The sequence below is a fragment of the Dromiciops gliroides genome, chromosome 2 (assembly GCF_019393635.1).
Source record: "Dromiciops gliroides isolate mDroGli1 chromosome 2, mDroGli1.pri, whole genome shotgun sequence".
Classification (NCBI taxonomy): Eukaryota; Metazoa; Chordata; class Mammalia; order Microbiotheria; family Microbiotheriidae; genus Dromiciops; species Dromiciops gliroides.
In genome coordinates, this window is record NC_057862.1 from 307,443,688 (window position 1) to 307,468,530 (window position 24,843).

General features: G+C 40.6%; 1 protein-coding gene across 1 annotated transcript in view; it reads left to right on the plus strand.

Moving 5' to 3' along the window:
- Window positions 1-21,314, plus strand: part of CTNNA1 (catenin alpha 1) — a 134,729-nt gene extending 113,415 nt beyond the window's left edge. The window contains 8 exon segments of the mRNA XM_043985392.1: window positions 4,776-4,932; window positions 11,204-11,404; window positions 11,699-11,850; window positions 14,524-14,634; window positions 16,120-16,301; window positions 16,640-16,745; window positions 17,335-17,469; window positions 19,162-21,314. Of these exon segments, the coding sequence (XP_043841327.1) occupies window positions 4,776-4,932; window positions 11,204-11,404; window positions 11,699-11,850; window positions 14,524-14,634; window positions 16,120-16,301; window positions 16,640-16,745; window positions 17,335-17,469; window positions 19,162-19,449 (1,332 nt within the window). The 3' untranslated portion in view covers window positions 19,450-21,314.
- Window positions 21,315-24,843: the final 3,529 nt, after the last annotated feature.

The following is a 24,843-nucleotide window of genomic DNA, read 5'->3' on the forward strand; positions in this document are numbered from 1 at the left end:
TGGAAAGAACTGATAAAAAGAATACTTGTGGGGTCAGCTAGGTGGCACAGTGGATAGAGCACCAGCCCTGGATTCAGGAGGACCTGAGTTCAAATCCGGCCTCAGACACTTAACACTTACTAGCTGTGTGACCCTCAGCAAGTCATTTAACCCCAATTGCCTCACCAAAAAAAAAAAAAGAAGAATACATATATAACCTGGTTTTGATCTTGTGGAGGGAGGGAGAGAGGGAGGGAGAAAAATTTGGAACTCTAAATCTTATGAAAATGAATGTTGAAAACTACCCTTACATGTAACTGGAAAAAATAAAATAAATCTTTGTCATAGCTTGTGACCCTGGGTAAGTCACCAAATCCTGTTTGCCTCACTTTTCTCATCTGTAAAATGAGCTGGAGAAGGAAATGGCAAACCACTCCAGTGCCTGTGCCTAAAAAACCCCAAATGGGGTCAGGAAAGTCAGGCAAGACTTGAAACAAAATATAACAACAGCAATGAGCTAAATAAAGTGTTGGAGATATGAAGAAGAAAAAGAAAGACAGTCTGTGCTCTAAAGTAATTTACAATCTAATGAGGGAAGATGGTACCCAAAAAGGAAACAGTATTGGGGGGGGCAGGTATGTGATGAAGATGATGATGGAGCTGTTGGTGGCGGATGAAGATTGGGAAGGAGTTTTTTGTCCCACTCTCATGTTAGTGTAAGCAGAGACAGAAGCTATTCAGGGTACTAGGTTTGGATAGTAAAGCTGGAGCAATCTCCACAATGAGTTTATCCTGATGTTTATTCCTTAATGAAGATTATGATGGAGTTAAAACTAAGCAAGCAAATGTAGAGAGGGAGTTTGCTAGTATGCTGGTTTGGCTGGAGCACTGTGCGAAGCCTGGATGTAAATAAACTTGAAAATTAGATGGGTACCAGAAGTGGAGAGGCTTTAAATGCTAGAGGAGTTTAAACAGAGGTCATAGGGAGTTACTGAAGTTTGTCGAGTAGAGAAGTGATAAAGTTGGATTTGTGCCTTAGAAGTACTCTTGAAGTGGAGGATGGATGAGAGAATGGAAAAGCAGTGGGCATGGAAACCAGTGAGAGGTTATTGGAACAGTCCAGGTGAGAGGGGGTTGGGCCTGAACTAGATTGATGGTTATGTGATGGGAGTAGATCAGATTTGAAAGATGTTGTAGAGACAGGAGACTTGGTAATTGGTGAAGAGATTAGGGTGCCTCCAACAAAACCATGAAGCCACATCTGACCAACTAACGATCAGAAAATTTGATGGGAAAGCACAGTGACTTCTCCCACCATAGAACTGCACAAAAAGGCTGCCTGAAGTCAGTAGCAAAGGAGTTGCCACCCTCCCTTTTCCCTGTAAAGCTAGCACCAGCTTAGCAGAGCCTCCCATTGACACCAGAGATAACCCTAACTTGAGGACCTTGGAAGTGAAAGGAAGGGGACAGCACAGATACCCAAGGGCTCTCTCCTGGGAAAGCAGAGGGCCATGAAGATACGGAGGGCAAAAAGAATGAACATGCAGAGAGTAAGGACTAGGGGGGGGGGGGAGTAATGGGAGGGGCAACAACATCAAATGAGAAAATGGCTAAGAAAAAAGCCATTGGAATTAGCCTTTTAAGAAACCACTGGTAACTTTGACTATACTAGTTTTAATTTAGTGATGAGATCAGAAGCCACATTGAAGGACTGGAGCAGTGAGAGAAGCAGAAGTAGAGGTCTCCCCCACTCCAAAACTTTGGGGGGGGGCAGGGCAAGGCAATGAGAGTTAAGTGACTTGCCCAGGGTCACACACAGCTAGTAAGTGCCAAGTGTCTGAGGCCAAATTTGAACTCTGGTCCTCTTGAATCCAGAGCCAGTGCTTTATCTGTTGTACCACCTAGCTGCCCCTAAAACATTGTTTTTAAAGTTCACATTTAATAAAATTTCAGTTCCTTCCTAATACTTTCCTTTTCCACCTGGATCCTCCCTTTTCTTCCAGGCTTATTTTTTACTCCCTTTTACATAATCTACAATCCAGTGACACTTGGCCTTCTCTCTTTTCTTCCTTGCACAGAAAAGGCTTTCTTTCAGCTCCATACCTTTTCACTGGCTGCTCCCACAGATTTGGAACGCTTTTCTTCCTCACCTCCACCTCTGGCTCAAACCCCTCCTTCTACAAGAGTGCATTGCACATTTTAAACATTTTTTTGGGGGGTGTGAGGCAATTGGGGTTAAGTGACTTGCCCAGGATCACACAGCTAGTAAGTGTCAAGTGGCTGAGGCCAGATTTGAACTCAGGTCCTCCTAAATCCAGGGCCGGTGCTCCATCCACTGTGCCACCTAGCTGCCCCTGCACATTTTTGTTAATACAAAAGTAGCTTTTAAATAATTCATATAACCTAGTTTTAATGCAAGGCCTTTCCTAGGAACTATGAGAGGGGTGAATTCTGTACAGCCTCCACTTAACTACTTTTCTCATTTTTTTCCCTAAGCAAACTAAATTTAAAGCCAAATTCTAGAAAGTTATTTATTCTTCCTTTTCCTCCACTTGTCCCTTTGCATACTTTGTTGCCGTATAGATTCATCCCTGTAGATTTGCAGGAGCTCAAATTCTGAGAATTTGACTGACAGACTGAAAAGCAGTAAATAATCACAACTGCAGTCAGTCTGTCTGTTGGGCCTTGAGACTGTAGAAACTTTAGAAAAACAACCATGGTAAATGGAAACATAGTTGTAGCTTTTATCCTTAACTAATCTTAAGCATGCCATTGGGCTGAATATCTTGCCTTTGGATGACAATACTCTTTTCCATTCAACTTAGTTTCTTTAGAAAGCAATTTTCAAGAACAACCTAGAAATCTAGTAGCTATTTTTCACTAAGAAATACCCCACTTCATTCTTTTCTTTTCAAGAACCTATTCAATGAGGTCTAATGCTCACACATTTCTGATCCACAGAGGTCTCCGGTAATTCACAAGATCTTTGTAAGACTGGGAGAGATTTTCTCAGGTTCTCCTCCCTCCGCAACCCCCCCACCCACACCCCCCATGTCTAGGATCTGTGTTGTGATAGAGTAGTCCAAAGATATCTTCCTATCAAATGAAGCAAGTTTTCACTTGACACTTGCTAGCTATGTGACCCTGGGCAGGTCACTTAACCCTCATTGCCCCTTCAAAATAAATAAATAATGAAGCAAGTTTTAAAACTTTCAGCACTTAGTCGTCAATACCACACCATGGAACACATGGTACTTGATACAATAACTGTATATAATGGTGAAACATGGGCAACGCATGATATTTGGGAATAGCTGCCTTTTGTTTAGCAGTATATGATCATCTCAGTATGGTGGATCATGGTATATGGAAACTTGGTTCATTCTGTTGGGAGGGAGTAGGGGGGGGAGTAATGGGAGGGAAGGAAGACCTCTACTTCTGCTTCTCTCACTGCTCCAGTCCTTCAATGTGGCTTCTGATCTCATCACTAAATTAAAACTAGTATAGTCAAAGTTACCAGTGGTTTCTTAAAAGGCTAATTCCAATGGCTTTTTTCTTAGCCATTTTCTCATTTGATGTTGTTGCCCCTCCCATTACTCCCCCCCCCCCCCAATCTTCCTTCTTCCCTCCCTCCCTGTCTCTGTCTCTCTTGTCTGTTCTTTGGGTTCTGTGTATCATAGGGAATGTAGAAATCTAGTACAGATGATGTTTTGAAGTGGAAGCAAAAGGCATCTGGACATGATTAAATAGGTTCATAAGACTCTTACTTTCCATCTCTACTCAAACACATAGCCATTATCGAGTTACCTTAATTTCAGGTAGTAATATTCACACAAGTTGGTCACTTAAAAGTTTTAACATTTAAAAAAACATAGATCCTAAAGGATCCATAAGATCCTGTAGTTAGTGAAATTATAAAGCTGTTTTTCATAATCTTGGGCTGGTTTTGAAATATCTCCTTTAAATTGTCCTATTTGTACTATCTTCCATTCTTGGACTGGTTTATGCATCATTGCCATTAAACCATGTTATTAGAGTTAGATTAGGTTGGACTAACCTTTCCAAGCATTAGGAACCCGTCGTATGATTGTATTAGTGTAAGGACCTCCTGGTAAGGCACACCCTCTACCAGTATAGGTCATCATCTTCTCTACAACTTAGCTGCATCACTGAGAATTTAAGTGACATGTGTGGGCATAATCAATGTTATATTATTCCCCTAGAATAACGAAATTGAGCCTTAAAGTAGCTTATTTGCTGTTGATTAGAAAGTCCATCCTGTATTTGAAGACTTGGTGTTTATGCCCTGGATTGAGATTCAGTGCTCTCTGTATTAAATTTATCATACTGCTCTTACTGCGACCATAGGCAAGTCACCGGAACTATCCTGGTCCCAGTTCCCTCACCTTTAACATGGCAGGATTTGTCTAAATTATCTCTAAGGTCCTTTCAAAAGTCCATTTGTAGAGGAAATTGTATTTCTCATCATAAAGGAAGTATTATTAACCTTTCATTATATAAAATAAAGCTTTACCAACCATTCTACACAACATTGCAATTGGAAAGATATATTATTATTAAAATTTTCCATCAATGTGGGGATTAAAGTAGAACATTGGGACAATTTTGGGGCCAGTTACCTCCATGGGTTTGCTCCGGCAGAGTATAGCTCTGGAAGAGTGTATTTGGGAAAAAAACATAGCTATTAAATTTTCTAGCCAAGTATAACTTGTCTGATTTAATTGCATGCCACTAAAAATGAGGTTAAATGTGCATTCTTTGACATCTTTTTTCAGGTTATTAATGCTGCATTGGCCTTGGCTGCAAAACCACAAAGTAAACTGGCCCAGGAGAACATGGATCTTTTTAAAGAACAGTGGGAAAAGCAAGTCCGGGTTTTAACAGATGCTGTTGATGACATCACTTCCATTGATGATTTCCTGGCCGTCTCAGGTAATAAGATCATTTACTCATATAACTATATGTAACTATATATATAATTATAGTTATGAGTATATATACACTTTCATATGGGTTATAACAAATAATAAGAAAAGCCTAGAATATTACCACTTGCAATATCATTATCTGTCATTTAAAGTGTGTGTGGGGGGGTGGGGGTGTATTACAAACTGACCGTGAATTTGGAGTTGCTTGTTTACTCAGTACTGGGTCAGATTTGTACCAAGTAATTCCTGTTCTCTCCTCTCCTAACCGGAAGTGTTCATTTAAGAATTTGGCTGCTATTTGGAGTTGAGAATATTTTTCCCTCTGACTCTGGGGAGATAGTCCATGACTCTTCAGCTTCATGTCTGATTGGCAAGCATTACAAAGTTCTGCTGTCATATGTTGAAAAACACATGCAAAGCCACCAGCTTACTGGGAGCACTTTTTGCTTAAAGGGGGAACTTTTGTGAGGTGATGGTAGCCCTGGATATTGGCCTTACATTTATTTTTTCTAAAAGGAGGTCTTACCAAAAATCTTTTCCCTCACATACATTATTAAATGATAATGGAACTGCCTCTTTAAAAAAAAAATCTATTCTCTGAGTCTGATACATAGAGAGAAAACAGGGAGGAAATTCATAAGTGCCATTTAATTATGAACTAGAAAATAATCTGGGTAATTTACCTTACAAAAATATTTGATTTCATTATGTAAACATAAAGCAGTAACATCATAGTAAATTGCATCCGTATAGAAAACATTTATCAAATGAAATTCATAGTCTTTATTGCATTGAGATAAATTTCAATTCCATGTCCTCAGAGTTGAGTAAATATAAATGCATTCTCCATTTAGCAAATGCCTCCAGTGTTCTTTGAATGCATTCAAACACTCTCTGAAACTTCCAGGATTCACAGAGCCATGTGGTTGCATGGAAAGGAGGGATGACCATTGTAATTGTATCCCTGTAACAATAGGGATAAAATGAACTGATTGTCACATATGCAGGATAAAATTTAGGAAATTTTCAGTGGAAACAATAGACTAAGTATGTCCAGGATACTCTGCTCTAGCAGTGACATCTTGGAGTGTTAGAATGTATTCTGCATATCAATGTTGCAATGCCTCTCTAGCCACCTTCCTTGAGACTTATCCATTGTCTGTATGTATGAAAGCCTCAAGGCTCTAATTATCCAGAAGTGCCTAATGTGGGGAAAAGCCAGGTTAGACAACAGCTATATATATTTGCTATATAATCACCTGCAGGCAGGTGCCAGAAATGCAGCCATGGCTTTTTTGGGAAATCTTGGCCTTCTGTTGTTTTTCCATTGAAGTAAAGAATTTTTTCACAGGCAGGTCTAAACAAGATCCCTATCTTTCTTTATGTGCTTTAAAGTAAACAGCAACAACAAAATGTGAAATCTAAATGAAAAGACTTCCCTGCTGGATATTGCATTCCTGAGGTTTCCTTCTTCTGGTTAGGTTTTGTGTGTCCTGAGATTTGTCTCCAGGCCTTTTGCAGATCTCCTTGCAGACATACTATAGGCATACTACTACCTACCCGAAACAAAAGTTCTCCTGCAGCATTCTTCAAATCACTTAGAACAAAAGGAATTCTGCAGTAGCAGAATGGAATTCAGGCGTTACCTTTAGGGTGAGACACATAAAACAAAAGTATATGAAAGGGAAATTGAATTCCTTAACAAATATGCAGGCTGTCTGGGGTATATTTTTTAAAATTTATGCAAATGTAGTTCTGTGCCTGTGTATAAGACAGAGGCAAGAGTAGTTTGACTTAATGGAATGAAGCTAAGACATTTATCATTTCACAAGCAAAAAATAAAGTACAACATCACAAAATAGCCCTAAGTGCATAGATGGAAAGGGATATTTTTGTTACTTATCTCTTCCCATTAAGTTCACTTAGAAACTGTTAACAAATGGAAAACAATTGGGAGATTACCATATATCACATTATGTCAAGAGTATGCTTTGGGTGAACTTGGGGGTTAGTGATCAAGAAAATCACTGTAAGGTCACTGCAATGTAGGAACCATTTTATTTTCTTCTGTGGGATCTTAAGAAGGTCAGGTGCCTTTATAGTTTGGTTGCTAAATCATCAATTCTCCTACTTTATAACAATAATTTACAGACATGGATTCTCCCAGGGTGTTCAAACTAACTTAAGTTTCCATGCTGCCATTCCTAACATCCACAGGTATTCTATAACTTGTTCATTCATTCCTCCAATTTATGAGCCACTGCTCAGACTCCCTTTTTTTTTCTATCTCCAAAAGAGCTATTTAGATTCTGTATCTCCTTTAGGTTTTTTACACTTGGGACTAATCCCTCCCTTAACTTCTTTCCCGCCCCCCTTTTCATTGTTAAGTGAAATTAATTTATGTAACCAACTGCATGTGTGTGTGTGTGTTTGTTTTTCCTTCTTTTGACCAGTTCAGATGAGACTGACGACCCTCCTCCCTTGTTTGTTTAGATGTCTGTACAACCCTGATTATGTGAGATAATTTCCCCTATCCTTTCTTTTCCACACCCAGCCCCTCCCCCCAATGTATTCCTCCTCTTCCTTTCTCTTTCCATTCTTTTCTTAAGATCATCAAAGCATAACTGAACCACTCCCAGGCCTTGTCTAATTGGACTCCCTCTATGAACCCTATTCAAAATGTTTTCTGTAAGTATGAAAGAATACTTAAGATGTTAGAAAGCATCCAGCCAACTCAATATATTTCTGTTAACTGCCATTTTAAGTAAAAGTTTGAAATTTATCAGTGATAAAGACTTTAAATTTCATTGTAATTGAATTCAATAACTTGCCATATAAATGCACTGTGCCTTCTCATCTTTATGCTTATGTGGTAAATTTTTGTGTGTATTTTTCAATAAAAACCAAATCAGTGAAGTTGGTAGCATAATTACCTTTTTTTTTTTTAAGTGAGGCAGTTGGGGTTAAGTGACTTGCCCAGGGTCACACAGCTAGCAAGTGTTAAGTGTCTGAGGCTGGATTTGAACCCAGGTACTCCTGACTCCAGGGCCGGTGCTCTATCCGCTGCCCCGTAATTACTCTTAAGGTAACTTATAGCAGCAAATACCTTAGGATATAATGTGCCACCTTGTTGCTTAAACTTCTCTTCTTGAACTGACATTGTATCCAGAACAATAGGGCTGCTCAGTTTTAAGTTTATTAAATTGATCATTTTCAGAAACTGACAGCAATCCAGTAGATAGTGATGCCAGTTACAGCAATGGGAATCTGATAGTAACGATTGCTACAGTACTTCAGATCACTTCTTTTGTCAATGTGGATCCTGCTACTAACAAATTGCAAATCAAAAATCTCTTTGTTTCTTAGTAGACAGTCTTCATGAGTTGCTGAAGCATCAGCAATAGATAGCCTTCTTGTGGCTACTCCAGATTTTAGCTGAGAGGTCTGCAAGCAGAATACATGTAATTTAATGTTAGGCCAGTGGTTTGCCAATGGAGTGGAGTGGAGTGCATAGAATAAAGGGTCTGGAAGTAGCTGACCTGAATTTGAGTACAGGCTCTGCCACTTGCTCCCTCTGTGACCATCTCAGGTCCTCAGTTTCCTTCTCTGTAAAATGAATTGATCATTTAGTTGAAGGTTTTACTGATATGATAGAAATTAATGGCACTTAGAATGAGGTTCCATGGAAATCCAATTGGTACAATATTGATTTATAACTCTGAATTGCTTAGCTAAGCCCATTAGATTTTAATCCATATCACATAGCTTATTCTTGTTTCTTATTTTGTACTAAACATTTATTTGGTGTCTTATGTCCAAGGCACCATTTCTATTTTTAAAAAATTCACAGAAATTTTTTTTTTCAATCTCAACCTATAAAAGGAAAAAAAGAAAACAAATTTCTTTCAACAGTTATGCATAATGGAGCAAAACAACCCCCCTGAATGGCCATATATAATATAAATATAAATATGTGTGTGTTTATCTGTACCCTAAATCTGTCATTTTTTTTAATGGATAACATGTTTCATTTCCCTTCTCCTGGCCCCATGAATGCTCATTCTACTTATTGATAATTGTTCTTATCACTCTCATGGTGGTTTGTTTTTACAGTGTTGTTACTGCACAAATTGTTCTTTTAGTTCCACTTATTTCATTAGTTTATAAAACTCAAAGTTTTCCATTTTTATAATATTAGTGTTACAAATTATTCTTCTGCTTTCTTCTATGTCAGTTCACATAAGCATTTGTATCTTTTTGAGATCATCTGGTTCCTTGTTTCTTCCAGCACAATAGTGCTCCATCCCATTCATCTGGCCTCGCTTATTCTGCCATTTCTCAATTGATAGACACTCCCTTCATATTCGGTTTTTGTTTCTTTTTGCCACCACAAAACAAAGATGCTCTCCCCGTTTTATTCTTTCTTCTCTTTGGAGTAGAGGCTTAGCAGTGGTGGCTGATTTGTGTATAGTTCCAGAATGGCTTTATCATTCACAGGTCCAACAACAGTGCATTAACTTGCCTCTTTTCCCCCCAGCTCCTCCAGCAATTATCATTATATTCATTTTTTTTTTAAATCTTTGCTACTCCATTTAATATGGATTGAAATCTCAGAATTACTTTTAATTTGCATTTCTTTAATTAGTAATGATTTGGAGCATTTTTCCATATTATAGATAGCCTTGCATTTCTTCCCTTTAGAACTGTCTGTTCATATCCATAGACCATTTAACAACTGGAGAATGGCTCTTTTTAAACATTTCCTGAAATTATTGCTAACATTGTTAATTTATCAAACTGATTCCTGAGGGGGGAAATTCACTAATTCTCAATCTGAATTAGAGCTCAAATTATTTTATTAAAAAAAAAAAACTTTCACAAATTAAATGTATCTCTTTTCCTTAATTAGTGGGAGTTCCTGACTTTCCTTTGTTTCAGGTCATTTGGAAAGCCCTTTCATGTCTTTAATTCTTCCGGTCTGTATTATTCCATATTGTTACAGATTATTTTCTTCTCTGTCCTGAATTCTGCAAAAATATTTTTATTTGATATTTCTTTTTACCCACTTGTATGTAAAAACAATTTTTTGTTTCTTAGTTCTAAATTCTCTGATTTAGAACATCTCTTTGTGGACATTTGCTATCTCAAACTAATTATTCATGTCCAAAGTGGAACCCTCAATTTACTCATCTCTGAGAAAAAACCAGAACAGTTTGGTTCTGCTTTAGAATAAAGATGAAAGCTGAACAATAGATCCAAATGGAGATCATAAAGATATTCTTCTGAAGGAATCAGAACTCAACTCAATAACCTGGTTTCCCACCTAATTTCCTATTTCTAGTCCTGTGTTCGTTCCATTCTGTTCCTACTGGTTCCAGAATTTGATGTCCTAGCTAGGACTTCTCTCTCTACATTGGCAAAGGATCTCACCTTTCCCTAGATTAGTCTGTCTGTCGCTTCGATATTCATCCTAAGAATCCTCATGGACTGGCAGCAGCTCCTTGATGCTGGCTGTTTATTCTTTGCATCTCTGGTGCCTAATTCAGTACTTTAGATGTGGTGGGCTCTTCATCAGTGTTTGTTGAGTTGAATTTACTGGCACAGGAGGCAGCCTAGTGTGACCAGACATTGCAAGAGAGCCTAGGCAATTGCTCAGATTCAGAGGAAGAGCTGAAGCAGAAAGCCATTCCTGTGGCCACACCAGGCTGGTACTCATCACTTCTGCCTAGATTGGGGCTGACTATTCTAGGCTAACGTTTCTGTGCTAGACCGTTTTTAGGACTGAGCCTATTAACTTCTCTTCTGGGGTCTTTGGGAACTCATTGGGCAATTCATTTAACTTTTTTGAGGCCAGATCTTCCTTTGACTTACATGCAGAACCCTCCACACACAGCAACCCTCCTAGCCTCTTACAGAGGGGGAAACTAAAGTGAGACAGCCGAAAGACCTTTGCCCATTGTCATACAGAGAGCAAGGTGCAGGGCTGGGTTTAAGTTCTTTAGTGAAAATGGTACTTTTATAAGGGGAGTGAAATCATTGAGGTTTCTAGTAGAGAAAAGCATTCCTGATGAGTTAATATTGAGCCTTGTTACAGGATTTTTATTCATATTTCCTAGTTCCAAGTAAGACCTGTCAATCAAATTATGGGGGCATGGAGATGATAAATTTTTGAGAATTAAGTAACTTAAGTGCATGTTTGCCACCCCAGGTATTTGATTACTTTAACATTTCACATCTAGACGATGTCTTCAAATATTTGTTTTTTTTCTCATCAGAGAATCACATTTTGGAAGATGTAAACAAGTGTGTAATTGCTCTCCAAGAAAAAGATGTCGATGGTTTAGACCGCACTGCCGGCGCCATTCGGGGCCGGGCAGCCAGAGTCATTCATGTTGTCACTTCAGAGATGGACAACTATGAGCCCGGAGTCTACACTGAAAAGGTTCTTGAGGCCACCAGACTGCTTTCTAATACAGGTGGGTGTGGGTGAATGGCTTTCTTATCTCCTGGGGATCCCAGCAGCCATGAATGCATAATCTACATGGAAAATAATTGCATTTCAATTGTTCTGTAATAAATATCATTTGCTTTTAAGGAATTCAGCCTCTTAGTCACAAATATTATGGGATGTTTAACCATATACCTTTTTGAAAATAAGCAGCTAGCAAGAATGGCAAGCAATGAGGAGTTGATTTTGCTATAAAAGCTAGTTGAAGAAATGATAGCATCAGCCTGCCCCCATTACTCATAGTGCCGTCATTTTCTTTCAGTTATGCCACGTTTTACTGAGCAAGTGGAAGCTGCTGTGGAAGCTCTCAGTTCTGATCCTGCCCAACCAATGGATGAAAATGAGTTTATTGATGCCTCACGCCTGGTCTATGATGGCATTCGGGACATCAGAAAAGCTGTGCTGATGATAAGGGTGAGGAGCTGTGTTTTGAGAGTTTAACTGTGCGTGATCATTTGCTCCTCTCCAGCAGTGCAGCATTCTGGGGCTGAGCTGATTCAGCTACAATATATCAAAATCACAATTTTCAAAGCTAACACCAGATATTTAATTAAGTTGTCAAAAATGACTCTTGAATGCAACCTAAAGCCAAAACTTTGTCAAAGCAGGCTAAGTCCAAATAGGTGTGATATGACAATTTAATTTAGGACAAACATTCAATTCATGGCTAAAAAATTTAGGTCTTGCATTGCTTAAAACTAAAATATCTTTTAAATGAATTTCAATTCATTTTACCAAGATTAAGTAGTTCACACATTTTAGCAATTCTTCTGGCACGGGGGAATGAAGAATTGTACTTGGGAGTCCAGAAGACCTGGCTTTAAATTCTCACTAAGACACTCTTTGTGTGACCCTGGGCAAATTCCCCTCCCCACCTCATACCCTTCCCTTCACTATGTGCTCCATTAGATATATCATGTATGTTCTGATTTTAAGAAAGGTATGTGGGAGCTATTATCAAGGTCAACAACATGCAAGTGTTTATACCCTTCACAGGGTAGGAAACAGAAGATTAGAAAAGGTAAATGGCTCACCAGTAAATGGAAGATAGGCATTTGTCCAATGCCATTGCATTTTGTTTAAAATCTAATCAGAGGAGAGTCTGATTATGAAGGCAAGCTTAAAACTTTGGCCTCTTGGGTCTCTTTGAGACTCAGATGATGCAGTTGAAAGAGCTTTGAACCTGGAGTCAAAGGTTGGTTCTTTCTTTTCAGGCAGAGGAAAACAAATATGGAGAAAATTCCAATTCACTTTTCCCCTTTCAGAATGTCTCAAAGAGAAGGATTTATAGATTGCCAGTGGCTTAAGCTCACATGGAATTCTAAGAGGCTCTCATGGATAAGTGGAACAAAACAAGGCCCTTGCCTATGAGGTCATTTGGATTCACTTCTGTCATGAATGAAATATGCCGTTTTTAGAGCTTCCAGCAAACATGGGGGCTTTTTATGGTTTTGGGAACATAAGATGTTATCAGAAGTGTTATCTTGTACTACCTTCTGCTAAAGCATGGTGAGATGTCCACCCTCACCCTAGGTCCAGCACAGTAAGGGGGACTGCTTTGGGGATTGCTTACTGCAGGGAAAAGATGATGGCATTGGGCCAGTCGTGTTTGCCCTTTCTCGAGGTGATCATGTGAGGCAATGAGCTCATCCATGAGCTGGCTAGAAAATCCCTTTCCTTTACCAGCTGACTCCTTATTTATGATGGGTAGCCTTGTACATGTTATCTATAAACCTTGTATGTGTGCCAGCCTTTTTACCACTTGGCTACGAAAAATTACCCATTATACATGAGGCAGGATAACAGGGTATAAAGTTGCCAAGAAGGGGATGAGCTACACTGGGGGGAGTTTCCTCACCTGGGAATCTTTATTCATGAACCCATAGGAATGGGTCCTGTATCATGTCTGTAGAAGGGGTTCTTAAGCAGTAGCAAATCATCTGTTGACTTGAGTTTGCACAAACTACCAGATCCTATGAACATTTAAGCTCCCCTTTGCATTTAACAGTACCACCAATTCCTTGCCACTTCCTTATTGCTATTGCCATTTGTTTTGTCTGCCTGGAATAGCAAAAACAGTTTTATGGGCTGAATATGTTGTCGCTCTGAGATAGGGCATGATTTTTTTTTTCCCCTTTTGTGTGATAGGAAAGGTGTAAGACTGAGCTTCATGCTATTTAAGAAGCCTCCATTTTCCCTGCAGTAGCTTCTCTCCACAACAGTTTTCACCTTTGTCTTCATTTGGAAGTATCTTGAAAATCCGTGGTATCCTGCACACATATAAGGCATTTAAATACCAAGACTTAACCAAACTTAGCCAATCTCCTCCTGGCCAGAACCTCCCCGAAGTTATGCCTGGAGCTCTTTGGGTGGCAGACTGATCAGCTGGTCTCTTTGGTCCATTTTCATCCCTGTGCAAAAGCTATAGGAAAATATGTATCATTGTAAGTCATACCTCTGGCATTAATCAACTAGACTCATATTTGGAAACAGAACATATGAGAAAATATTTTGTTCTACATTTCCAGCTATTGAGAGCCGTCAAAAACTAAACAACCCCAAAGTTGGGCCATTCGAGTTTAGGCTTCTGCACAAAAATTGAGTCATCCAGCTGCAAGTTAGGAGCTATCCATATGGACACTGCAGATTAGTTGACTGCCTCTGTCATTAACCCTGTGTGGGCTTTATTTTCAGTTATGTTCTAAACAATAGATCTGTGCTCTGTTAAAAGCTTGTTAGCAACGATGGTGAAAACACAAGTGAAGCTTTGGAAGTCCGTGTTGCTGAAAACCACTGACTAGTCTTGAGCCCGTTGTAGTGGTCCTTTTCACAATGCATTTAGTAAATACGATGTGATCTCTGCACGGATCTTCTGCAAATGATTATTTTGAACAGTCAAGTGTCTATCCCCAAGCAGTAAGTCACGGATCAGAGGACGTTCCCACAAAAATCTGGTCCGAACCACAAGGTACTGTGAGTCCCTACTGTCCTCTTTTCCCTAATGTGACACCCTGGCTGGAAGGCATGCAATGTATTGGGCATTTGGATGTTGACGAGACTCACCGAAAAATAACTTCTTGGTTCTAGACTCCTGAAGAGTTGGATGATTCTGACTTTGAGACTGAAGACTTTGATGTTAGAAGTAGAACAAGCATCCAGACTGAAGACGATCAGCTTATTGCTGGTCAAAGTGCACGGGTAAGGATATGGTTTCTTAGGGAAGATGGATGTTTAAACCCCCTCTGAACTATGCGCGCGCTCGCGCTCTCTCTCTCTCTCTCTCTCTCTCTCTCACACACACACACACACACACACACACACACTCTGCATCTACTCTTTCTTGCAGAAGATGGACTATCAGTGTTTTGACCTCTATTTTTTATCCTTTCATGCAGTAGAAATGAAGCAGAACATTAAGGCACAAATAAAACTGTACTATATTGAGTCTAAGTAGGCTGCAGAATTTTCCAAAATGTCTATAAAATAACATTTAGTTCAGATAAAAACCCAAGAAAGGAAAGCCTGCTTCTTTAGAACAGGGTTATGACTCTTTCCCAGTAGAAATGAAACACAGATCATGAAGTCTTTGGTTCAAGAAAATGCATTAGGCCAAGAAATGACACTGGCTTTCATCCAAAGCCAATCCCTTCCCATTGCAAGCTCTACTGTTTGGGTTTTAAATGTTCGTGTAGATGGGGGAAATATTTAATTATTGACAGCTGAAATATTAGCTGTGCTACATTTAAGGAAAATAGCCGATGCTATTGTATTTATTTGAAGTGTTGCATCTTCAATCACTACTGTTTTGCATTCCTGGGAAGATGCCATGAAAAACTACCAGAGTAGGCTTTTTCATTCTTCTAAAATCATTTAAACAGTGGTTTCCTATTAATCAAATTTCTGACATTTGGAAACTGTACTTAGGAGAGACTATTCCAAGATTCTTCAATGTGGGGTCCTTTCCACAGTGCTCAGGATAAGGACACTGCCTATCCTGAGTTGTCAGAGACTTATGACCTTCTTGGAGAATGGACTCTGGACCTTTGTGAACTTCCCTTTCCCATCTGCTTTTGGCTTAGCTAGCTGCTGCCTGTTCCCAAAGGTCATCACTGGACCTGTGGAAGTGCTTCTGAGCTTCAAGTAAAACTAAATCGTGCTTTGGTGAAACTTAAATGCAGGGTGACATGGTGGAAATTTATATTCCCCAGTGGATTTCTCTTTCCTCCTTCAAAGCACACACTTTAAAAACCACTTCCAAATCACCTTGGGAAAAAAAAATAAGACATAAAGTACTATGGTAAGATGAAAATTTTCCATTTTTGGCATTCGAGGGAAGCCATTTCACAAGTTGAGACTTGAAAGATTAAAGGTAAGCGAGTTTTGTCACAGAATGAGGAAGATCACACAGAGCTGCATGAGACTTTTGCTGATCTCACTCAGTTTCCCTTTAAGAACTTGTTCTTGCAGCTTGGTAGGTAATTCCAGCTGTTATAAACTTCAATTCAAGATGAAAAGAAATAACCCTTCAGGCAAAATGAAGCCTATTATGATATTATCCTTTCTATATGTCATAGATTGCCTGTTGGAAATATTCTTGGAAAAACCAATAGAAATGACTGGATAATGTACTCGGAGAACTCTGTATTCTCTTTTTATGAAAACTTTATATTCACTTTATTTCAGGCAATCATGGCTCAGCTTCCCCAAGAACAAAAAGCTAAAATCGCTGAGCAGGTGGCCAGCTTTCAGGAAGAGAAGAGCAAACTGGATGCCGAAGTATCCAAATGGGATGACAGTGGCAATGATATTATTGTCCTGGCCAAACAGATGTGCATGATCATGATGGAAATGACAGATTTCACCAGGTGAGGCAACACAGGAGCTTCGGCCACATTTCAGCAATCAGTGGGAGAAGGACATGAGGGGTCTTGAATGTTTCCTGTACAAAAAAGCCAATCTGTTCTTGAGATTTCTCTAGTGGCAAGTTAACACAGTATATCCCTTGTCGGGCTTCATGCTCTGAGGGCCATTATTGGCCTACCCTGGTTGCTGGTTTTGTTTGTTTGTTTTCTCTTGATGCTTATGCCTAGATTCCCCCGAAGAGGCCTCACAGAGTTGTTGGATACCAGCCTTTCACTGCTTATTTGTAAGTTCTGGGATTTTCGGTCTTCATTACTAGTGTTTCTGATTGTTTTTTTTACAGGGGTAAAGGACCACTTAAAAATACATCAGATGTAATTAGTGCAGCTAAGAAAATTGCTGAAGCAGGATCGAGGATGGATAAGTTGGGAAGAACCATTGCAGATCACGTAAGTATCAGGGCTACAGATATGAGTGATGGCTGCAATTCTTATTTCATTTGCAAAGAATACCTGACATCATGGAGAGAGCCCACACTCTTGTGCACTCCTCAAGCTTTCAGTGTCAGAGGAGAATACGGAACATCCAGCAGAATGCTGCTGAGGGGAAAACCCCGACTTTTCAGGAATTCTGTCATCAAACCATTCGATCTAATCAGAACAAGCAGCATTTGCTTTTAGCAGAATTAACATAATATAGAAATTTTTTAAAAGCAATTTTCATGAATGTTAATTTTCTCATTTGGATTTCATCATCTGACTGGCTTTTATGTCCCCTTAATTTTCTTTTTTTTAATACTACATTATGGATGCAATTAGGTAACTTGTGCTATCTTAGTTCATGAAGCTTGTTCCAAACGCATCCCAGTTGCCCGTTTTCCCTCCCCCTGGAAGGCATTCTGTGCTGCAAGTTGTGATACAGACACCCTTAGTGAGCAGGCCAGGCGGCAGTCCTAATAGCTGATATAGTGCTTTACAAAAGAGCCATTATCTATCTTCAGGAGGACTATTAGCTTCACAAGCCCGTCTTACCTTTCAGTGTCCGGATTCAGCCTGCAAACAGGACCTCCTTGCATACCTACAGCGCATCGCTCTCTACTGCCACCAGCTCAACATCTGCAGTAAAGTCAAAGCAGAGGTTCAGAACCTGGGTGGGGAGCTTGTCGTCTCTGGGGTGAGTTTTCCTATAATGTGAGTTACTGAATATGAATAAACTTGCATGGGTCTGAACAGACATACTCTGAAATGGGTCTTCAGCAAACAGGGTCAATAAAGTGGTTTTTCACAGCATAGACCTGAAAACACACTGTGCCAGGGCCTTATAAGTACATCCTATGTTTAATGTGCACTACTTGGTGGCCCTAAGCCTTGTAGCCCTGTACTGTGAAAACAGCTGAGAGCAATTGCCAAGACCATTATCACCAATTGGGAAGGAAATGTTTTTACACTCAGTTTTCCATCTTGGCCATAAAGAGGACATGGCTGTATGTGCAGCAGAAAGAACTTAGCTCTTTCTCTCTCTCTCTCCCTACACACACACACACACACACACACACACACACACACACACGTATGTTCATATATATGAAATCATCCATCTTAAAGGGAACCCTTGTTTGAGTGAGAGCTGCAGTTTTCAAAGCATCAGGGAGAAGGAAGGATGGTGCTGTGTGGGATGGATGACGTGCCTTTAAATCCACTACTTACATTTATCACCACCATCAATCTGAAATCTGGAAAATCAGAGATTTCTAAAAGGAGTTTATAGCATGACACGCACATTATACTCAATGCCTTAGGACTCGAAATACAAGTGAGCTGGCTGGGCACACCACCTTAGTTCTGGCATTGCTGACTAGGGGTAAGCCCTAAAAGGACAGGAAAAAAAAAATTCTTCACTTTTAAGGTGCAAACTCACCTGCTTGTAATAGAAATCATGGGCATTGATGTCTGCCAGAGGTGATTAGCCAACTACCAGACACCTGTTGGCTCTTGTTAGCAATACTGTTGAGAGCTGAAGTGTCCTTTTTATTTCTAATGACTTCATTCTGGAGAGAATAGGCTTTACGAGGCATTTCTCCTAATTTGATTTCATGAGAACAGAAGGCTTCTGAATTCTCCACTGGGTTGTGGATGGAGGCTTTGGTCTGAACCTCATAAACTTCTTGACTAGACAGAAATTGTCTCATTGACCCCAGATCTCCTATAGTCTTTGCCAAAATCATGTGAGCTCCTGAGGCCTTTCTCTTGGGTTTCCATCTCATTGGACTGACATGAGATAGATATGCAGCAAGGACCACAAATGCCCATGCCTTTCCTTTGTTGCTTCTGGTCAGAGACACAGAATAATGTTAATAATATCAGATTAATGTTTGGGACAGTTTTTTTCTTCCTTTGCCTACATTTAAATTGAAGGAAAGTAAATTTCATGTATGAGTCAGGAAAAGCTAGGATGTAATTTTTTCCCTTCCATAGTCATGAACCCCCTGAAATTTTAACCAAGAAGCTCTGTCAGCAGTTTGGATTATCCGTTCCCCTTATGACTACCATAGTCTCAGGAGTCTCCCTGGCAACTGCCCAGACCAGTTCTAAGATGGACCTTTGTTTTTATCTGGCATCTCCTTGGGCCCTCTTGGAAAGCTATTGACTCCTCAGAAGAGTGTTTTAAAAGGCACAGGATTATGAAACAAACCAGATATAATGGAAGAGTCATCAAATGTTTCTAAAAACAAGGTCACGGACCCCAGGATGTGTGATTTCGTTACCTTTATAAATATAGTCGATGGACATAGATCAAACTTAATGCCTTTCCCCGCTTTGGGAATCTAAGTGTATAATCACCCTCTGTTCTGTTGTGTGACTCCAGGTGGACAGTGCAATGTCCCTGATCCAGGCGGCCAAGAACCTGATGAATGCTGTGGTACAGACGGTGAAGGCCTCCTACGTGGCCTCTACCAAGTACCAGAAGTCACAGGGAATGGCTTCCCTCAACCTTCCTGCTGTGTCCTGGAAGATGAAGGCCCCAGAAAAGAAGCCTTTAGTGAAGAGAGAAAAGCAGGATGAAACCCAGACAAAAATCAAGCGGGCTTCTCAAAAGAAGCATGTGAACCCTGTGCAGGCCCTCAGCGAGTTCAAGGCCATGGACAGTATCTAGAGTGGCCTCAGCTGCTCACACCCCCTGCCACTGTCTTCTCCAAACTAACTCTCCTTCAAATGGCTTCTGTGAATCATAGACACTTCCTATTCATTCAAATGTATTTACTTAATATAATGTTGATATTAGATGCTATGGGAATGTAGATTTTTTTTAAACCCTAAATGATACCAGTATGAATGAGAACAAGCTTGTATTTCAATGGAGGATGCTTTTATATCCCAGAAGCATTATTTCTAGTTGCATTTTTGAAAAATATAAGCTTGAAGAAAAACAAACTATAACCAAAGAGATTGCTAACACTATTATACCATGATGTATCTGTCTCCATGATTGAAGGGTTACATTGTGATTGAGAGGTTTGTGTTCTCATCAGTGAAGAAAAAGGTGGGAACTGTTACTGTTAGTATTCAGGAGGGGAACTGGTAAGTAAATAGACCGTATTATACAACTTTCTAACTCAAAGATTCTGTATTTGAAAGAGAGCACTTGGGCACATTTTGCCATGGAAAAGGTTGTCTTCAAAGAAACTAGTTTGGGCAGATAGATAAAAAGTGGCCGTGAGCACCTAGGCCTGCCCACTTCATTCTGGAGAGAATAGGTTTGCAAGGGATTTCTCCTAACTTGAGTTCATAAGAGCAGAAGGTTTCTGAAATCCCCACTGCCCATCGTGGGGAGCCAAGTGGTTACCAAGGTTGGCGGTAGCCCTTGTGTATGGGATTTCATGTATGTCTGCAAAATGACAATCTCTAAGAAATTCAGTAAAACATAATGCATCATGAAAAAAACGGATTACTCTCTTTAGGACACAGGATGAGAATTTTAATGCTTGGTTACAAATTACTAATGTACTTTGCTGCAGGACATTAATAAAATTGCTCTTTCCAGCCGGTGTGTTGCAGTGCTGTAATAGTAACATGTTTTTTGCTTTCTCCCAGTATTCAAATGCAAATTTGTCATTGTGCTCATTTCTAATAATTGCAGTGTTTCCTGCCTTGGGCTTGTAAAAGAAGCCTTGCAAAATAGTGTTTGTTCAGGCAATAATTTCAACTTTACATTATTTGTGATTACTATAGCGATTACTATAGCTACAAGGTATAATTTTACTGTCTTATTTAAATTTTATGAATTTGAATATTTTTACACCAACTTTTCCCAATAAAGTGCATGATGAAATCCAGCCGAGTGGGCCAGAGTTTCTCTCCTGCTTCCTCTCAAACCGTTTCCATCAGGTGCAATTTTCAAATGAAGTGACATGTCTTTAACTCCCATAATCTTTTTTTCCCCCCTCCCATAATCTCTTAAGAAAAAGTATCCAATCCTACCTTGCCTTCCTGATAGTGAGGGATCCTCCCATGTGGGAATGAAATGGGATTTGATGGCAAAATTAATTGAACAGGAAATAGTATTTATTGTATTGATTCGAAGAGAACTTTTGTATATAATTTTTTAAAAAGAACTATCAATAGTTTAACCAAGATAGCAACAAAATTATTACCTCCCCTTTTGCATATTAACCCACTTCGCACAAATTGAAGCCTTCCCTTGTAATAAATTTGTATAGTCAACTAAAACTAGTTAAACCTGGGCAATGCCACGAGACATGCACCATCGCACATGTAACTCTTTTTAAAAGCCTCTGCGCCTGATTGATCCTCTAGCTCCCACAGGCTCATAGCTTTAAATCCACTGAGGGTTTCGATCAAGAAGGCCTGGACTCAAATCTCTGCCTCTGAGGGGTCCCTGCTTATAAAATGCATTATCTACCTTACAGGTCTGATAGGAATCCATGATCAAATGGTTTCAAATGCTGTACAGTCAGTTACCTGCTATGTTGCCAAGGCATTGTGCTAAATATTAAGTAGGCAAAAGGTTGTCCCTGCCCCCAAGGAGATCACAGTCTAATGACTGATATATGTACACACATACTATACTGTATATAAATGTGAGATGCACAATTTTAGATTCATCTCCACTCCAAATGTTCACATTTGATCACATTTGATCAGGCCGATCAGCCACAGTCACATGTGCCTTGACCTCAACACATTGCCATTTTGGTCCTCTTTGAGAATGAAGGGCAACAACCAACTTATTTAAGTATGTGAGTTGTCGTTACAGGGCCTGGGCCTGATTCTATCACCCTGAGGAGGAGCAGGAGGAATAGAAAGAAAAGGGGATGATGGTTTTGAAGTCAGAGAACCAGCTCCTTCTGCTTGAAACCATAAATCTATTTGTGGGCCTTTACCCCAGCCCCCTTTCCCTACTGAGGGCTAACATAAAAAATATATATGTTTATACAACAGATTTAAGTTAAGGAGTAATTATTTGTTTTATAAAGGGAGCCACAATAGGATTTTTATTAAGAAAAAGCCAGCTCTCTTATACATTTAAAAAGACTCAATTTACAACATCTGTTGCAGAAAGTAGAGCATTCATTGTAGCATGTAAGAGGCACCTCCTTCCTTCAGCTCTAATTGGGAATGGGCAGCAATACAAAATCTACAGGGAGAGCTCCTGTCCCTGGTTTCAAAGACTTCCAGTAGCCCTTCATTGAACCCTCCAGGCAGGTACCTAAAGTGCTCATTTCCCTTGTTCTCTCCACCCTCCCCCCATTCCCCCATCCTAACTGAAGGATATTAAATGAAGAACTATAAGAGGAAAACAATGAATGATCAAAGAGGAGTCCCAGAGAAATACACCACCTGCTCCTTCCCACACAGGGTCCAAAAGTATTCTAGGTCAAAAGACAGGCCAAGCAAGCTGCCAGGGGCCTAGATGAGCCATTGTTCCTAGATCTGGAAATTCTTTCCCATTAAGAAACTAAATCTCTCCTCCCTCAGGAAGGTCTCAAGCTCCCATGTTTAGCCGTTTATTTCTCAGTACAGGGCCTGGCCCCACCCAACTAAACTTAACCCAGCAGAACTTCTCATAACAAGGCTTAAAACCACACAGTGGAATCACCTTTGACTTTTTCTTTCTTTCATCTCTATTTTGTCAGCCTGCAAATCTTACTGTTTTCTCCTTCAAAAACAACTCTTTTTTTTCCTTTTAAGACCTTGCTCCAAACAGGGAATCATAACACCATCATGTAGCCACAAGTCACTTATCCCTGACTCCTGGGCTAGAACATGGATGCGCTGTATTGCCTGTCGGTGGGGGGTTGTGATACCCACCATATCTGTCCTCTTTCTCCTTGTTCTCTGCTTGTACTAGGCCCCTGACCTGGCTGCTACCCGATCCCAAAGCATTTTCAGGGAGGACAGGATGCTATGTCCTGTCCGGGCCACAGGCTATAGGGAACAGTAAAGTATGCTGATCGGGGAGCTCTCTACGCATAGCCCCTTTTAACCTTATTCCCTCAATTCTTATTGAGGATTTGAGTGTGAGCACCCCCATCCCCAGCAGCAGCCTATATATACCTTGTCACCAGTGTCCACTAGCATTACTCTACATATATTACAGTGCTCAGTATTGGGGGCGGGGGGGGGGGGAAGACCTCCTGAGGGAAAGACCACCACAAAGGACAAATGCAAAGAAGCCAGTGTCCAGTTCATGGAAATGACAGTCTGGGAGCGGAGCCAGCCCAGGGCAGACATGTCTCCTGGTACTTATCTCCCCTATCAGAATGGGAGCTCTCCATGGTCAGGGACCACATTCTCCAATATGAATAGGGATGGATGGGCACTCAGTAAATGCTGGAGAGCCCTAACACCAAGTTCTGGTTAGAAGGAAGTCAAGGTGCATTTATTCTGCTCTCCCCATCCACCCTCGGTTCTAGCCTGGACTGTACAGACTAGAAGCCATATCTTAGGGGTCTCAGGGAAGGGCAACCTTCCACAGAAAACAGCACACACATTCCCCATCATCCTCAATTGATGCCGACTACTGAACTGGATAGACACAGGCCACTTGTCCACCACCTCTTAGCCCCTGCAGGTCAGTTACCTTATCCTGGTTCCCTGCATACACAGGAGAAGTGATCAACCAGGATCTGCCATTCAGACCAAACTTCCCTTCTCTAAAGGCCTGAAGACTGGCATAACTGCCGATGAAAAAGCAAAGGGACGAAGGGGCGCCTTGTGTCCTCTGATTCCCCCCATTTTTGTGTCCTTGAATGCCAGATGAGAATACACTGGGATGAGGGGAAAAGTAGTGAGTGCTGTGGTGATAGTTTCTTAAAGTGTCTCCACTTTTCTATCTCTCAGAATATCTCAGCCCAAATTGAATCAAACCTGAACATGTTCATTCTTGTTCCTTAGCTCCAAATCACAAGATTTACTAAGGAACAACCAAGATGGGAGGTAAACCAAGGCCTGACAACTCCATGTCCCCAAAGCCCTAGGCACTGAAAACATGCTGATTGGATAAGTGGCCTTAGAGTCTGGGCAGAGAAGAGGAAAAGACAAAGCCAGTCACTGCCAAAGTACCTTTCATTCCTATGTTGTCCTAGACTACTCCATTTGTTCTGGTACAACTTCTCTCATTTAAGAACAGAAGCTCAAGGCAGCTAGGTGGCGCAGTGGATAAAGCACTGGCCCTGGATTCAGGAAGACCTGAGTTCAAATGCGACCTTAGACACTTGACACTTACTAGCTTGTGTGACCCTAGGCAAGTCACTTAACCCCAATTGCCTCGCCAAAAAAAAAAAAAAAAAAAAAGGAATAGAGAAGCTCGCTTTCCAAGGTCATGGACCACATTCTCCAATATCTCACAATGCATGGACAAAGTCCTGGAGGGGAGGATGTCAAGAAGTATTAAGTGCCAGGGAATATGTGCTGGGAATACAAAGAAACAGTCCCTGCCCTCAAGGAACTTATAATCGAATGCAATATGAAAATTAATATATACAAACAACAAGATATATTCAGAATAAATTGGGAGGGAACCTCAGAGGAATGGAGAAACACTTCTTGCAGAAGGTGAAATCTGAGTTGAGACCAGAAGGCAGGCAGGAGGGGAAGGTCAGGAATGAGAACATTCCAGGAATGGGGGTGTAACAAAGCAGAAAAGTAAAGCACATTAGGGGAATTGGACAAAAGGGGTGAGAGGAGAGAGGATGACCCACGCCTTGGAGCCAGCTCTGGCACCACCATCAGTACCTGGGGGCAGGAAGGACAAAGCTTCTGAAAGGTCATCGCCATTCGTTGCTCTTCCTAGGGAACAAAGACAGCTGGAAGGCAAAGACTAGGAAGCAACGAGACTAGAACCAAAAGAAATGAGACCTAGACAAGTGCCCACCTGCCCTTTCTGACCTCAAGGGTCAGAGGTGGGTGGGGATGTTGCTGGGAGCAGTGACGGAGCCTGGGAAACTGCCCTCACTCTGCCCAGAACTCCCCAGCTATGGCCCTGGGGGTTCCTCCAACTTTCATCTTTCATTTTCCCCTTTGAAGT